A 15,315-nucleotide genomic window follows, 5' to 3' on the forward strand; every position below is an offset into this window, starting at 1 on the left:
CTCCCCCTCTGGAGGTTTCCTGCCTGCCCTGGGCCTAACCTGGGGCCTTTGCTGTGGGAAGGGAGCCCTGGTCTGTGGAGGGGGTGAATGTGTAGAGGATGGAGGCCTGCAGCAGGGTATGGAGTGATGATTCTCACCCCCTAATTGTCCCCATCGAATGGGAAAGGTCCCTGACCTCAAACTCAACCGACAAAGCTCAAGGATTAAATTAAAGCACACAGGTCAGATTATCCTTTTCCGTCGGTCATTTCCAATACGATTTTCCCATCTCTCCCTGCTCCTGGCCGCCACCTGTTACCACCTGCCCATCCTCCTCCTTGCTAGGGGAAAGGTAACTGGGTTCAGATCTCCACAGTGTCTTGTAGGAAGACTTCAGCCACCAGCCAGGCCATCTGCTCTTGCTTGCCTGGGATGACCCGGGCCTTCTGAGGATGGGTGGGGACTTGGGAAAGAAAATGACAGGACTGGACTCAGCAAACTGCCTCCATCAGCACTTCTTGCCCAGAGTCCCCTAAGAGACCTGACTGCTCCCCATGGCCAGTGACTGACATTCTCTGGCCCCAAAGCATCCAGAAAGCTCCTTGACTGAAGTCTGCTTTTTTTTTGTTTTCTTTTTTTTTGAGACAGGGTCTCGATCTGTTGCCCAGGCTGGAGCGCAATGGTGCTGTCTTAGCTCACTGCAATCTCTGCCTCCTGGGTTCAATCTCTGCCTCAGCTACCCCAGTAGCTACCCCACCTCAGCCTCCCAAAGTGCTGGGATTACAGCATGAGCCACTGTGCCAGCCAAGAAAGCTACTTGATTGAAGTCTGAAAGTGGTTACTGACCCAGCCTCAGATGGTAACCACCCTTTCCTCCCAAAGCCTAATGGGACAGGCCTGAAGCAGAGAAATGCAGCAAATGGCATGGACTGTGGTCAGAAACATTTGAATCCTGGGTCTAGCTCCTAGCTACGGAGTTTGGACAAGTTACCCATCCGCCTGAGCGATCTGGCAGGGTCATTGTGAGGGTCAACTGGCAGGCACCCGAGTGCCCAGAGTAGCACCTGGCATACAGTGGGACTTCAGTAACATCTCCATTACTTTCCACTTCTGCAGAATGACAGAACATTCCAACAGCTAGCCAAACTCTGCAGGAAGGGGTGCCAGTGATTTCCTCGAAATTAAGAAAATGCTGAACTGGCTTTTTTTTTTTTTTTTTTTTTTAAATAGAGACAGGGTTTCACCATGTTGGTCTCGAACTCCTGACCTTGTGATCTGCCCACCTCAACCTCCCAATTAATTATGAGCCACTGCATCTGGCCTTTTTTTTTTTTTTTTGAGACAGAATCTCACTCTGTTGCTCAAGCTGGAGCACAGTGGTGCGATCTTGGCTCACTGCAACCTCTGCCTCCCGGGCCCAGGTAATTCTCCTGCCTCAGCCTCCAGAGTAGCTGGAATTAAAGGCACCTGCCACCACGCTTGGCTGATTTTTTGTATTTTTAGTAGAGATGGGGTTTCACTATGTTGGCCAGGCTGGTCTCGAACTTCTGACCTCATGATCCACCCGCCTTCGCCTCCCAAAGGCTGGAATTACAGGAGTGAGTCACCGTGCCCGCCTGAACTGGATCTTCTATATTTTTTATTCAAAAAGTGTCCTAGAGGCCGGGTGCGGTGGCTCCAGCCTGTAATCCCAGCACTTTGGGAGGCCGAGGTGGGTGGATCACGAGGTCAAGAGATTGAGACCATCCTGGTCAACATGGTGAAACCCCATCTCTACTAAAAATACAAAAAATTAGCTGGGCATGGTGGCGTGTGTCTGTAATCCCAGCTACTCAGGAGGCTGAGGCAGGAGAATTGATTGAACCCAGCAGGCGGAGGTTGCAGTGAGCCGAGATCGCACCATTGCACTCCAGCCTGGGTAACAAGAGCGAAAACTCCATCTCTAAATAAATAAATAAATAAATAAATAAATAAACCAAACAAACAAACAAACAAACAAAAAGTGCCCTAGAGAGAATCAGCTAGTTCTTGACCATCCAAGTCAACAGGGAGGGAAGAAGGGAAAGAGACTGTGAAGTCGGCCCAATAATGCAAGACCACAGTGCACACATCACTCGTGTTTCACCACAGCACAGCCTCCCTCAGGGTCCTGCTCTAAATTCCCCTTTTCGGGTCATTCACTTTAGTGTCCATGACCTGTAAGAGGAGGGGAACGCAGAACCTAGGGCATGAGGGGAAATCCACACCCACATGCATCCCCTAGGGGAGCCCTGAAGAGGGGGTGCTCAGGGTTGCCTCAACCCCACGAATCCCAATGGAATTTCAAGTTTGATGGCTGAAGCAGAATAAAGACAAACCACTGTAGGCTCGAACATACCCTTTCAGCCCCACCCTGAACCACACAGACACAATCAGGCTGCGCTCAGACGGACTCCCAGGCTGATATGTGGCGGTTCTCAAGCTGTGTTCCGTGGAGCCCTAGAAGAATCACGTGACATGTGCCCCCAGGGCAAAGAGGTCCAGGTTCTACCCCCACCCACATCTCTTAAATCAAAACAGCTGATTTTTCATTTTTAAAATTTTGATGTGTTTCACACATTACATTTGTTTGAAGAACAATTTCCCACATTTAAAATTTTTGAAAAAAAAAAAAAAAAAAAAAAAAAAATCCCTGGACTAGACGATCCCTAGAGCACTGGCATGCTATGGTCCCAGGTTCACCAGGAACAGTGCTTGTGCCCTGCCACGTGACGGGGCCCCTCAAGCCTCTGGTGATGCATGCGCTCAGGGAAAGGAGGACGGAAGGGCATGGAAGGACCCGGCTGCTGCTGGCCTCCCTGGCCTCTGCTCTGTGTTCAATGGGGAGCGGACTCCAGGGAGGTGCCCCCTCCTCGCCAAGGCCCGAAGGCCTGGCTGGAGCCTGCGCCCTCAGGGGCTTTGCATCTCCAACTGGTCCCCCTGGTGCAGGATGTGCTGCAGCAGCCCATTGACCACATCCAGCGTCTCGTCCTTCTCCAGCACGATGTCATAGGAGTCCATGTAGCGCTCCCGCCGCTCCTCCACCTGCCCGGGGTGAGAGGAAGACACCTGAGGGTCCCCAAATGCCCTGCCCTCCGAAGCCCACTCTCAAAGCCCCTGGGGCTGGGGAGGAGGGCATTCAAGCAGCAACTTCCAGCTCCCGTTTGAGAGCCAGAGGAGTTCAAGGTTACGGGACCTGTCCTTCAGAGACAGACGAGGGATGGGCATGGGCTATCTCAATTAATCCTTGGGTCAATATCAAAGGACAGTAACAAGGAATAAAAACAAAAGACCAGATGTTGCCACTTCGGGAGGCTAAGGCAGAAAGATCATCTGAGCCCAAGAGTTTGAGACCAGCCCAGGCAACATAGCAAAACCCCATCTCTACAAAAATTGGCCAGGCATGGTAGTGGGAGCCTGTAGTCCCTGCTGAGACAGGAGGATCACCTGAGCCCAGGAAGTCAAGGCTACACTGAGCCAAGACTGAGCCATGGCACTTCAGCATGGGTGACAGAGTGAGGCCCTATCTCAAAAAAAAAACCCAAACAAATGTTGCCTCTAATCCATCTGGACTGAATTTTCTCTTTCTTTTTTTATGTTCTTTGTTTTCTTTCCTTTCTTTTCCTTTTTTTTCTTTCCTTCTTTCCTTTTTTCTTCCTTTTTCTTTCTCTCTTTTTTTCTTTCTCTCAGTCTCTCTCTCTCTCTTTCTCTCTTTTTTTGAGATAGGGTCTTACTGTACTACCGAGGCGGAAGTGCAGGGGCATTACCTTGGCTCACTGAAGCTTCAACCTCCTGGACTCAAGTGATCTTCCCATCTCAGCCTCCTGCGTAGCTGGAACTAGAGGCATGCTAACCACGCCCAGCTAATTTTTGCTGTTGCTGTTGTTGAGGCAGGGTCTCATTATGTTGCCCAGGCTGGTCTTGAACTCCTGGCCTCAAGTGATTCCCCTGCCCTGGCCTCCCAAAGCGGTGGGGTTACAGGCATGAGCCACGGCACCTGACCAGGCCCCAGTTTCATCCGGCTTAAGCATCCTGGTGGGCTCCAGTGCCTGCAGCTGTGGGGACGCACCCTGGCAGCCGCCTAGCTTCACCCCATATTTGGGCCCCTTTATGGCAATGTTGCTTTCACCCCTGTCAGTCTTTCACCTGTTCTTTTTTTTTTTTTTTGAGACGGAGTTTCGCTCTTGTTACCCAGGCTGGAGTGCAATGGCGCGATCTCGGCTCACCGCAACCTCCGCCTCCTGGGCTCAGGCAATTCTCCTGCCTCAGCCTCCTGAGTAACTGGGATTACAGGCACGAGCCACCATGCCCAGCTAATTTTTTGTATGTTTAGTAGAGACGGGGTTTCACCATGTTGACCAGGATGGTCTCGATCTCTTGACCTCGTGATCCACCCGCCTCGGCCTCCCAAAGTGCTGAGATTACAGGCTTGAGCCACCGCGCCCAGCCTCATCTGTTCTTATAATTTTTCTTCTCTAAATTATAAACCCATGTCCTCAGTACCAACATTTCCCATTGCAATCAAGCCTTCCAGTATGATTTAGAAGGACTAGTAATCAGCCCCACTGTGTGCTGAACTCTATCTTCTTAGGCAACTTACTTAACCCCAAGCCTCCATTTCCTTATCTGTAAAATGAGGATAACAGTCACTACCTTAAAGGATTATGACAAAAACCAAGTGAATTAATTACCATGAAATGCTGAGAGGAGTGACTGTGCACTAGACACTCAGTAAATTGAGGCCAGGGGCCAGGCACGGTGGCTCATGCCTGTAATCCCAGCACTTCGGGAAGCCAAGGTGGGTGGATCACCTGAGGTCAGAAATTCGAGACCAGCCTGACCAACATGGTGAAACCTCGTCTCTACTAAAAATACAGAAATTAGCCAGTTGTGGTGGTACACACCTGTAATCCCAGCTACTTGGGAGGCTGAGGCAGGAGAATCGCTTGAACCGGGAGACGGAGGTTGCAGTGAGCTGAGATTGCGCCACTGCACTCCACCTGGCAACAGAGCAAGACTCCGTCTCAAAAAATAAATAAATAAATTGAGGCTAGGATGCCATGCCGGCCTGATCCAAGCTCTGTCAGGTCATGTGGTAAAACAAACCTGTAATCACTGGGTTTCTGTTTCCTATGAGATTATGTGCTCCAAGAGAATACAGCTTGTGTCTTCCTTCTTTACCCAGTGTCTAGCATACAGACGTGTTCAAAGGTGGCACAGTGGCTCACGCCTGTAATCCCAGCACTTTGGGAGGCTGAGGTGGGCCTATCAGTTGAGGTCAGGAGTTTGAGACCAACGTGGCCAACATGGCGAAATCCTGTTTCTAGTAAAAAATATAAAAATTAGTCAAGCGTGGTGGCAGTCACCTGTGGTCTCATCTACTCAGGAGGTAGGGGCAGGAGAATGGCTTGAACCTGGAAGATGGAAGCTACAGTGAGCCAAGATCACGCCACTGCACTCCCGCCTGGGAAACAGAGCAAGACTCTATCTCAAAAAAAAAAGAAAAGTAATGTGTTCAACGGCGTTTGTTAATGGGCATTCAAAGAGAAGAAAACCATGAAGAGGAGTAGCCGGGTCCTCTACCCACCTTGTCATTCAGGAAGCCAATCTTGAGAATGTTCTGAACACCAGGAACCCCATCGGCCATGGTGAGGTCCCCGATGGAGTCTCCCAGCAGGATGACATTGGTTTTCCCCTCAAGTTGCTGGAAGTAGCCGGAGTTCTCACACACGGAGCTGTTCTTGTTGTATGTGTGTATGAGCTGGCCCTTAAATCCCTGCAGAAAACCCTAAATAATGAAGACAAGAGACAGACGGAAGGTTTGCAGAGATCCATGCAGCACCAGTTCCCACTGTCTCGGTCACAGAGAAAAGGGAATTCCAAAAGTGATAGATAATGCCAATGCTTCACTGTAGCCTCAACTGGGGCCCAGGGGCCAGACTTGGCCTGCTTTTGTAAATAAAGTTTTATTGGGATACAGCCAAACTCATTTGTTTACATGGTGCTATGGCTGCTTTTTTGTGCTATAACGGCAAAGTTGGGCAGTTGCTACAGAGATACCATGGCCCACAAAGCCTAAATATTGACACCAGGGCCTTTTACAGGATAAGTCTGTAACTCAGTTTAAGTGGACAGGAGCTGCCCAATATTGCAGTTCATCTGTTCTGGATGCACAAAGCTGTGATTTAAATGCCGCTCAAGTTACATGTATGCTATGCTCAGCTGCAGGCCACGTCCTCACTGCAGGTCCATGTGATGAAAATTCCAACCATCAGTTTTATGGGGGAAAAAGCCAGAACGTGGATGAGTTCGAGCAGCCCACCTCTGGCTTGGGAAAAACAAATCAAAGCCCAAGCCTTTCAGGACCCAGGATGGCACAAACCCCATGACAGTGACAAGGGGCAGGGCAGGCCCATAAACTAGCTACCCCAGGGCAGAGAGTTGACTGTCAGGCAAACAGCAAAGAGAGAGGGTCCTTCGAAAGGTTTGTTTGTTTGTTTGTTTGTTCTGGAGATGGAGTCTTACTCTGTTGCCCAGGCTGGAGTGCAGTGGTGTGACCTTGGCTCACTACAACCTCCGCCTCCTGGGTTCAAGCGATTCTCCTGCCTAAGCCTCCCAAGTAACTGGGATTACAGGTACCCACCACCACGCCCAGCTAATTTTTGTATTTTTAGAGATGGAGTTTCACCATGTTGGCCAGGCTGGTCTTGATCTCCTGACCTCAGGTGATCCACCTGCCCCGGCAACTTGAAGTGCTGGGATTACAGAGGTGAGCCACCGTGCCTGACCAAAAAGTAACCCATAAACAACTGCCTAAGGGTGAAGAAGCCAGCATACCTTCCCTCCCCTTCCCCCCCAGGTTAGGGTTCCTGCAGAGTAAACCATCCTGGCTGGTGGTCCCCACCCCTCATCCTTTCTCAGCCCAAACAGGATCTGGCTCACATCTTCATTAAAATCCATGTAGTTAGACACGATGTGGATGTTGGGGTGGAACACTTTCATCTGTCGGATAATTTCCTCCAGGATATCACCAATGCCCGCAGAAAAGATGAAAAGGGGAATATTGTTATGGTAGAGTGTGTTGAAGAAGGTCTTGTATCCTTCCCTGAAACGAGATCAGCAATTCTGAAATGGCACTGCCTCTACTGCTGTTCATTGTTTCCTACTTCAGTTATTTGTGTTTTGGGTTTTTTTGTGAGACAGGGTCTCATTCTGTTGCCCAGGCCAAAGTGCAGTGGCACAATCACAGTTCACTGCAACCTCGACCTCCCTGGCTCAAGTGATCCACCCGCCTCAACCTCCCAAGTAGCTGGGACCACAAGTGCATACAACCACATCTGGCTAATATTTTTATGACTTGTAGAGATGGGATTTTCCCGTGTTGCCTCAAACTCCTGGGCTCAAACTCCTGGGCTCAAGCCACCCACCTACCTTGGCCTTCCAAAGTGCTGGGATTACAAGCTTGAGCCACCACACCTGATGGGTTATATATATTTTTTAAACTTTTAGGGTAGGCATCATGGCTCATGCTCATAATCCCAGCACTTTGGGAGGCAGAGGCAGGATCTCTTGGGTCCAGGAGTTCAAGACCAGCCTGGGCAACACAGGGAAAACGCATCTCTACAAAAATTTAAAAATTAGCCAGACATGGGGACCTGCATCTGTTGGGAGGCTGAGGCAGGAGGATGGCTTGAGCCCTGGAGGTCAAGGCTACCGTGAGCCATGACTGCACCACTCCACTCCAGCCTGGGGAGACAGAGCAAGACCCTGTCTCCAACAACAACAACAACAACAAAAACTTGAAAAAAAAAACATTTAAAATTGAGCAGACTCACACCTGTAATCCCAGCACCTTGGGAGGCCAAGGCAGACCAGCCTGGCCAACATGGTGTAACCCCATCTCTACCAAAAAAAAAAAATACAGACATTAGCCGGGAGTAGTGGCGAGCACCTGCAATCCCAACTACTTGAGAGAATCGCCTGAACCCGGGAGGCAGAGGTTGCAGTGAGCTCAGATTGCGCCACTGCCCTCCAGCCTGGGCAAAAGAGTGAGACTCCATCTCAACAAATAAATAAGCCATATGATATATTCAATACGTGGTTAAAATGTGCTAATCCTAAGTGTTCAGCTCAGTCACTTCTGATATACATATACACCCATGTAACTAACTAGCGTAATCCTCCCTCGTGGTCTCTCCCAGTCAGTATCATCCCTCCCATCGATTAACTTTGCCTGTCCTTGAACTTCATATAAATGGACTCATACACAATGTACTCTTTTGTGCCTCACTTATTTTGTTCAATACAATGCTGGGTAGTTTATCTATATTTTGCATGGAATGAGTTTATTCTTTATCACTGCTATTCTATCATACAAATATGCCACAATTTTTCTACCCAGCTTCGTCTTGATAGACAATTGAGAAATTTCCAGGTTTCAGCTGTTAAGGATACGGCTGCTATGAAAACCCCATGCATGTCGTGTAGTGGCTACGTGTCCTCATTTTTCTGGGGTATATACCGGGGAGAGATGCTGTTGTAGCAAAAGGTGGGCATATTTTCTGTTGCTGTCCATACAACCAGGCAGCTAACCTGGGCACCTTCACTAGAGTGCACCCACTCCCACCCTGGCACTTACTGGGTCAGCACGTCTCCACTGTCGGCTTTTCAGGAGCTAGCCAATCTCCCCAATTAGGATGTACAGCCCTTGAGGGCAGGTACCCATGTCACTCCTTCCTTTATGAGCCCTGGTCCCTCCTCCAGGAAAGAAATCTCCAGCAGAGACAGCCGTCCAGTAATGATCAAGGGTCCCAGCCTAGCCAACTCTCAGTCGCCATGAAGAACACCAGTCACCAGAGGGACCCCAAAAATCTTTGACCATTGTGAAAAATGAGCTAGACTTGGTTTGTTCTCAGAGATGGCTCCCTGGCCGTCTTGCACTGCATCCACTAGCTGCTGACTATTTCCTAGCAAGGCAGAGAAATCCTTTAGCTGTAACACATCAGTTGTTCATAGTGACATGTCTCTTCCAGTCCTTTAAACAACTAACTCCTTTCTACTCTCCTCATTTTTTTGAAAAGAAAAAAAAAAAAAACGGTTTCAAATAATCCGGCAGAAATGTTTTCCAGAGCAAGACACTTACCTGAGCATTGCATTGGACTCTCTAACCACCTGGGCTATCTGAAACTTCTGAATCTTCTGCTGACATAGGAGATTGTGCGCTTTGGTCCACCTAGAAACAGACACCCCACAAAACCCCACATTCAAGTCACTCAAGTAAATCAATCATCCTTTCCCTTTACAGAGCCAAGTCCTCTCTGATAGCATTACCGACAGAGGCCTCATCTTTTTCCACAGAGCTTCCTGAAGGATGTTATCTGTCCTTAAAAGGAAGAGAGTGGCTGGGCATGGTGGCTCATGCCTATAATACCAGCACTTTGTGGGGTCAAGGCAAGCAGATCATCTGAGGTCAAGAGTTCGAGACCATCCTGGCCAACATGGGGAAACCCCATCACTGATAAAAATATAAAAAGTAGGCCAGGCGCGGTGGCTCAAGCCTGTAATCCCAGCACTTTGGGAGGCCGAGGCGGGTGGATCACGAGGTCGAGAGATCGAGACCATCCTGGTCAACATGGTGAAACCCCGTCTCTACTAAAAATACAAAAAATTAGCTGGGCATGGTGGCACGTGCCTGTAATCCCAGCTACTCAGGAGGCTGAGGCAGGAGAATTGCCTGAGCCCGGGAGGCGGAGGTTGCAGTGAGCCGAGATCGCGCCATTGCACTCCAGCCTGGGTAACGAGCAAAACTCCGTCTCAAAAAATATATATATATATATAAAAAGTAGCAGGGCGGCCGGGCGTGGTGGCTCAAGCCTGTAATCCCAGCACTTTGGGAGGCCAAGGCGGGTGGATCACGAGGTCAAGAGATCGAGACCATCCTGGTCAATATGGTGAAACCCCGTCTCTACTAAAAATACAAAAAATCAGCTGGGCATGGTGGCGCGTGCCTGTAATCCCAGCTACTCAGGAGGCTGAGGCAGGAGAATTGCCTGAGCCCAGGAGGCGGAGGTTGCAGTGAGCCGAGATCGCGCCATTGCACTCCAGCCTGGGTAACAAGAGTGAAACTCCGTCTCAAAAAAAAAAAAAAAAAAAAAAGGAAGAAGATGAAGAGATGAAGAGAATGAGAAAGCAACCCAACAGAGACAACTGGGGAGCAAGCTGACTGCTTAAGTCGAAACTCTTCCTTCTGAATCCCTTCCTCCGTGACCCCTCTATCTGGAGAACTGGGGCTCTGTCCAGTGATGATGATTGCTGTGGTTTGAATGTGTCCCCCAAAGTTCATGTGTTAGAAACTTGATCTCCAATGTGGAGGTGTTGAAAGATGGGGCCTAATGGGAAGTGTCATGGGGGCACTGTCCTCATGAATAGATTAATGTCATTGTCACAGATCCTTATAAAAAGAATTCCTCTCACCCTGTGCGGTGGCTCACGCCTGTAATCCCAGCACTTTGGGAGGCTGAGGCAGGCAGATCACAAGGTCAGGAGATTGAGACCATCCTGGCTAACATGGTGAGCCCCACCTCTACTAAAAATATAAAAAATTAGCCGGGCGTGATGGCACGTGCCTCCCAGCTACTTGGGAAGCTGAGGCAGGAGAATCACTTGAACCTGGGAGGCAGAGGTTTGAGTGAACTGAGATTGCGCCACTGCACTCCTGTCTGGATGACAGAGAGAGACAGCTCAAAAAAATAATAATTCCTCTCTTTCTCTTTCTCTCTCCCCACTCTCTTTGCCTTTCTACGGTGTGATAATACAGCAAGAAGGGCCTTGCCAGATGTCAGCCAGTCCTTCAAATTGGACTTCCCTGCTTCCAGAACTGTGAGCCAATAAATTGCTATTCATTATAAATTACCCAGTCTAGGCTGGGTGCAGTGGCTCATACCTGTAACCTCAAGACTTTGGGAGGCCGAAGTGGGAGGATCACTTGAGCTTAGGAGTTGAAAATAGCCTGGGCAACATGGTGAGACCCCCATCTCTACAAAAAATAGAAAAAATGAGCTGAACATGGTGGTGCGTGCCTGTAGTACCAGCCACTTGGGAAGCTGAGGTGGGAGGATCGCTTCAGCCCAGGAGATCAAGGCTGCAGGGAGCCACAATCATGCCACCAGACTCAGCCTGGGTATCAGAGAAAGACCTTGTCTCAAAAAATAGAAAAAATATGTAAATTACCTAGTCTGTTATTCTGTGACCACAGCACAAAAACAGACTAAGACCAGAGTCACTTCCGCAAAGCACTTATCCCCCGAAACCAAGGGTCTTTAACTTATTCCAAGGATTCTCTGAGTGTCTCCACTCCAGCAGCAGCCACAGGAGCCCTGGGTTCATCTGAAAGGTGTGTTCCAACAGCTGGACTAACAGCATTAAGTTAAGCCCTCAGTGAAGTAAGGGAGCCTGTCATCTCATCAAGGGTCTGGAAAAATATGCCCCTCTCAGCCCACTCCATCTCAAGGGCCCAGAAGCTTTTCTCCACCACCATCACTCACCATTCCACCATATGAGGTAGCTTCTCTTTGATGGTCCGGTGTGGGTCGATCTCAATTGGGTAATAGTGGTGAAGGAGCGCTGTGAGCTGGGATATTCAAATGGGGAGAAAGGCCATTAGTCTACATCAAGTTCTCCCCAGCAAAGTCAGCTTACTATGAGAAAAAGGTCACCTAGAAGAGGCAACTTTGTGGCTGCTGTGGTGGCTCACACTTGTAATCCCAGCGCTCTGGGAGGCTGAGGCAGGTGGATCACTTGCGGTCAGGAGTTCAAGTCCAGCCTAGCCAGCATGGCAAAAACCCTGTCTCCACTAAAAAAATAAAAAAATTAGCAGGTGTAATGGCATACGCCTTTAATCCCAGGTACTGGCTGGGTGTGGTGGCTCACGACTGTAATCCAAGCACTTTGGAGGCCAAGGCGGGCAGATCACCTGAGGTCGGGAGTTCAAGACCAGCCTGACCAACATGGTGAAACCCCATTTATTAAAAAAAAAAAAAAAATCCCAGGTACTCAGGAGGCTGAAGAATGAGAGTCGCTTGAACCCAGGAGGCGGAGTGAGCTGAGAGCAGAGATCGCACCAGTGCACTCCAGCCTGGGCAACACAGTAAAACTGTGTCTCAAAAGAAAGAAAAAAAAAAATGCAACTTCATGTAAGAGAGTGTTACATGAAATTTTCTTGAAGTTTTCCTTTGGGGACATGCCATTTATAAGACCTAAGTTTCTCTTCTCTTATTATCTTCCAACATCATTGCTCAATACACTCAAATTTTTACCTATTTGGTGAAGTCCAGGGAGCACCGGGACCCACAGAGCTGGTCATTCCTTTGCACTCACCCTGCAAGTGAGGAGTGCTTGAGCTGAGGAGTTCAAGACCAGCCTAGGCAACATAGTAAGACCCCATCTCTACAAAAAAAATTTTTTTTAAAGAGACGGAGTCTCTCCATGTTGCCCAGGCTGGAGTGCAGTGGCTATTCACAGGCAAGATCCCACTACTGATCAGCAAGGGAGTTCTGACCTGCTCCATTTCCGACCTGGGCCGGTTCACCCCTCCTTATGCAACCTGGTGGTCCCCCGCTCCCCAGAGGTCACCATATTGATGCTGAACTTAGTGTGGACACCCGATCGGCATAGCACACTACAGCCCAGAACTCCTAGGCTCAAGTGATCCTCCCACCTCAGCTTCCCAAGTAGCTGGGACTATAGGCACGTTCCACCGTGCCTGGCCACTACAAAAATTTTTTTAAATTATCTAGGTGTAATGGCACACACTTGTAGTTCCAGCTACTAGGTAGGCTGAAGCAGGAGGATTGCTTGAGCCTAGGAGGTCAAGGCTGCAGTGAGCAGTGATCAAGCCACTGCACTCCACCTTGGTAACAAAGTGAGACCCTGTCTCACAACAAACTAACAAGCTCTACCATTTGGCTGTATGACCCTGGGTAAGTTACTGAACCCCCATAATGTTCAAATCTCTTCTAAACTCTAAGTCAGCATAATGTCCAGTTCCAACCATTAATCATTATATGTCCTGGTCAGTAAGGAAAAGCTCTCTTTATGTATTAAAACTAGATCCTCCTTAGCAAATCAACACTTTTTTAAAAACTTAATTTTCTAGGCTGGGTGCGGTGGCTCAAGCCTGTAATCCCAGCACTTTGGGAGGCCGAGGTGGGTGGATCACGAGGTCAAGAGATCGAGACCATCCTGGTCAATATGGTGAAACCCTGTCTCTACTAAAAAAAGAAATACAAAAAATTAGCTGGGCATGGTGGCACGTGCCTGTAATCCCAGCTACTCAGGAGGCTGCGGCAGGAGAATTGCCTGAACCCAGGAGACGGAGCTTGCGGTGAGCCGAGATCGCGCCATTGCACTCCAGCCTGGGTAAGAAGAGCAAAACTCTGCCTCAAAAAAAAAAAAAACTTAATTTTCTGCCAGGCGCAGTGGCTCATGCCTGTAATCCCAGCACTTTGAGAGGCCAAAGCGGGCGGATCACAAGGTCAAGAGATTGAGACCATCCTGGCCAACATGGTGAAACTCCATCTCTACTAAAAATACAAAAATTAGCTGGGTGTGGTGGCGCATGCCTGTAGTCCCAGCTACTCGGGAGGCTGAGGCAGGAGAATCGCTTGAACCCAGGAGGCGGAGGTTGCAGTGAGCCGAGATCAAGACTCCACAAAGCAAGACTCCATCTCAAAAAAACAAAAAAACAAAAAACTTAATTTTCTAAGGTCCCTCTACTGGATTCTTTGGTTCCAACCAGGAACCATCTGAAGAAGCACATGACAGCCATTTATGAGCAAAGGACGGGAGTAACCCACCTCTTTCCGACACTCCTCACTGATGATCTTGCTATTATCCAGTATATCTGGAAAAAGAGAAAACTCCTTTTATGTGTCCCTTAGAACCCGTCATCTTGTCAAGCCCAACAAGGGAAGCTAGCATGTAACTTACTGTAAGAAGAAGGGCATCGCTTTCCATTAAATGCAAATCTGCTCAAGGTCATGTCAAAATCAGAAATCACCTATAAGGCAAAAGAGAGATGATGCCTAAACAGGCACCTTCTAGTGTGGCTCTGCCTCAGCCTGGGGGATGACTATGGAAATCAAAACAGTTCAGTGGCCAGGATATAGGCAAAGCCATAGGGGAGTTTACCGAGAGACAGAGAATAGGGAGGAGGTGATCCTAATTAGCACCCCTGTTAACCCCAGGAAAACGCAGTCTTCTAGTGTGGGGGTGAGGGTGAAGACTCAGGACCCCTCTAACTCCTTCAATATCAGGTCCTCCCTAAGAGATGTACACCATTATGACCCATCTGGACATCTTCATCTTATTGGGGAGGCGCTGGCCTGGGGAGGATAAGGCCCCAGGTACTGGTTTGGCGAGCCTTCTGTCCAATTAGAGGAAGCAGCATGACCAGATTGAGAAATCCGAAATCTAGGTTTTAGAACAGGCGAACCAACCCACTCTCGTTCAAGCTCCCGGCCATTCCTTGGGGCGGAGAGCTAGCAGGGTCCGCAGCCGAGGAAAGCGGGAAGGCCCAGTGGGTAGGAAGCCGCCCCAGCTGCCCCCACCTCGCCCCAGAGGTACCTGTAACCGGTCTCCGCCGCCCTTGCGGAGGGCGCCCACGATCTCCTGCACCCGCCCGGGCTGCCGCATCAGGACCGTGGCCTTCATCAGGGCGCTCACCTGTCCCGAGACCCGAGAGAACCACTGACCCCCGCGCTGCGATGGGCCCGAGGGGAGCCGGGGGCTCGCTCAGGCGCGCGTGTTGGGCTGGACCGGGGTGCGCGCGGCGGCCGCTACTGGCCTGGGTGGAGCGGCGGTGCCTCGGCTACCCGCTGGGGGGCTCGGAGCGCCCCGGGGGTCGGAGTCGGGGCCCGCCCCACGCCGCACGCTTCCTCCCACCTCACCTCCTCTGCCATCCCGTTCGAGGCCCGCTCGGCGGCGCGGGGTACAACGACAGCCGGGTGGCCGCATCTGCGCAGGCGTCGTTTCGCGCTAAGAGCCTGGGACGGGGGGCCGGAGGCGGGGAGGGGCGGGGCCGGTGACCGGGGGCGGGGGCGGGGCGGGGGCGGGGCGGGGGCGGGGCGGGGCGGGGCCTAGAATTGAGGGATCACGGAGCTTGCCGCGATCTGGGTGTGCTTACCTGGTGCGCTAGGCAAACTGGCGGAGGGTTCTATTTACTGTGAAGAGCAGGGTGAAGGTCCCAAGGTGTTGGGGTTACGTGGGTGGGTAGAGTTCTGCCACGCTTTGTGGAGGAAAAACCTTGCCAAGTGTGGTCAT

The 15,315-nt window shown here is 50.2% G+C and overlaps 1 protein-coding gene across 2 annotated transcripts; it reads right to left on the bottom strand.

Moving 5' to 3' along the window:
- Window positions 1-587: 587 nt before the first annotated feature.
- On the bottom strand, window positions 588-15,036 carry NT5C3B (5'-nucleotidase, cytosolic IIIB). Of its 2 annotated transcripts, XM_074388712.1 has the most exons (9): window positions 14,938-15,036; window positions 14,620-14,713; window positions 13,984-14,053; window positions 13,851-13,897; window positions 11,541-11,626; window positions 9,140-9,229; window positions 6,940-7,102; window positions 5,585-5,785; window positions 588-3,042 (listed from the first exon to the last, which is right to left on the bottom strand). In XM_074388712.1, exons 1-9 carry the CDS (start codon window positions 14,952-14,954, stop codon window positions 2,908-2,910), a joined length of 903 nt encoding a protein of 300 aa, XP_074244813.1. In that variant the 5' UTR covers window positions 14,955-15,036; the 3' UTR covers window positions 588-2,907. The 2 variants fall into 2 exon arrangements, with proteins under 2 accessions (XP_074244813.1, XP_074244814.1); XM_074388713.1 differs by having other exon boundaries at window positions 14,620-15,036.
- Window positions 15,037-15,315: the final 279 nt, after the last annotated feature.

Source organism: Saimiri boliviensis, chromosome 17, assembly GCF_048565385.1.
Source record: "Saimiri boliviensis isolate mSaiBol1 chromosome 17, mSaiBol1.pri, whole genome shotgun sequence".
Lineage (NCBI taxonomy): Eukaryota > Metazoa > Chordata > Mammalia > Primates > Cebidae > Saimiri > Saimiri boliviensis.

Coding starts and splice junctions, on each gene's coding strand:
- NT5C3B (XM_074388712.1), bottom strand. Junction 13,898..13,983: donor GCGATGCCCTTCTTCTTACA/GTAAGTTACATG, acceptor CTCTTTTTCCAG/ATATACTGGATAATAGCAAG. Junction 11,627..13,850: donor GTGAGGAGTGTCGGAAAGAG/GTGGGTTACTCC, acceptor TGAATATCCCAG/CTCACAGCGCTCCTTCACCA.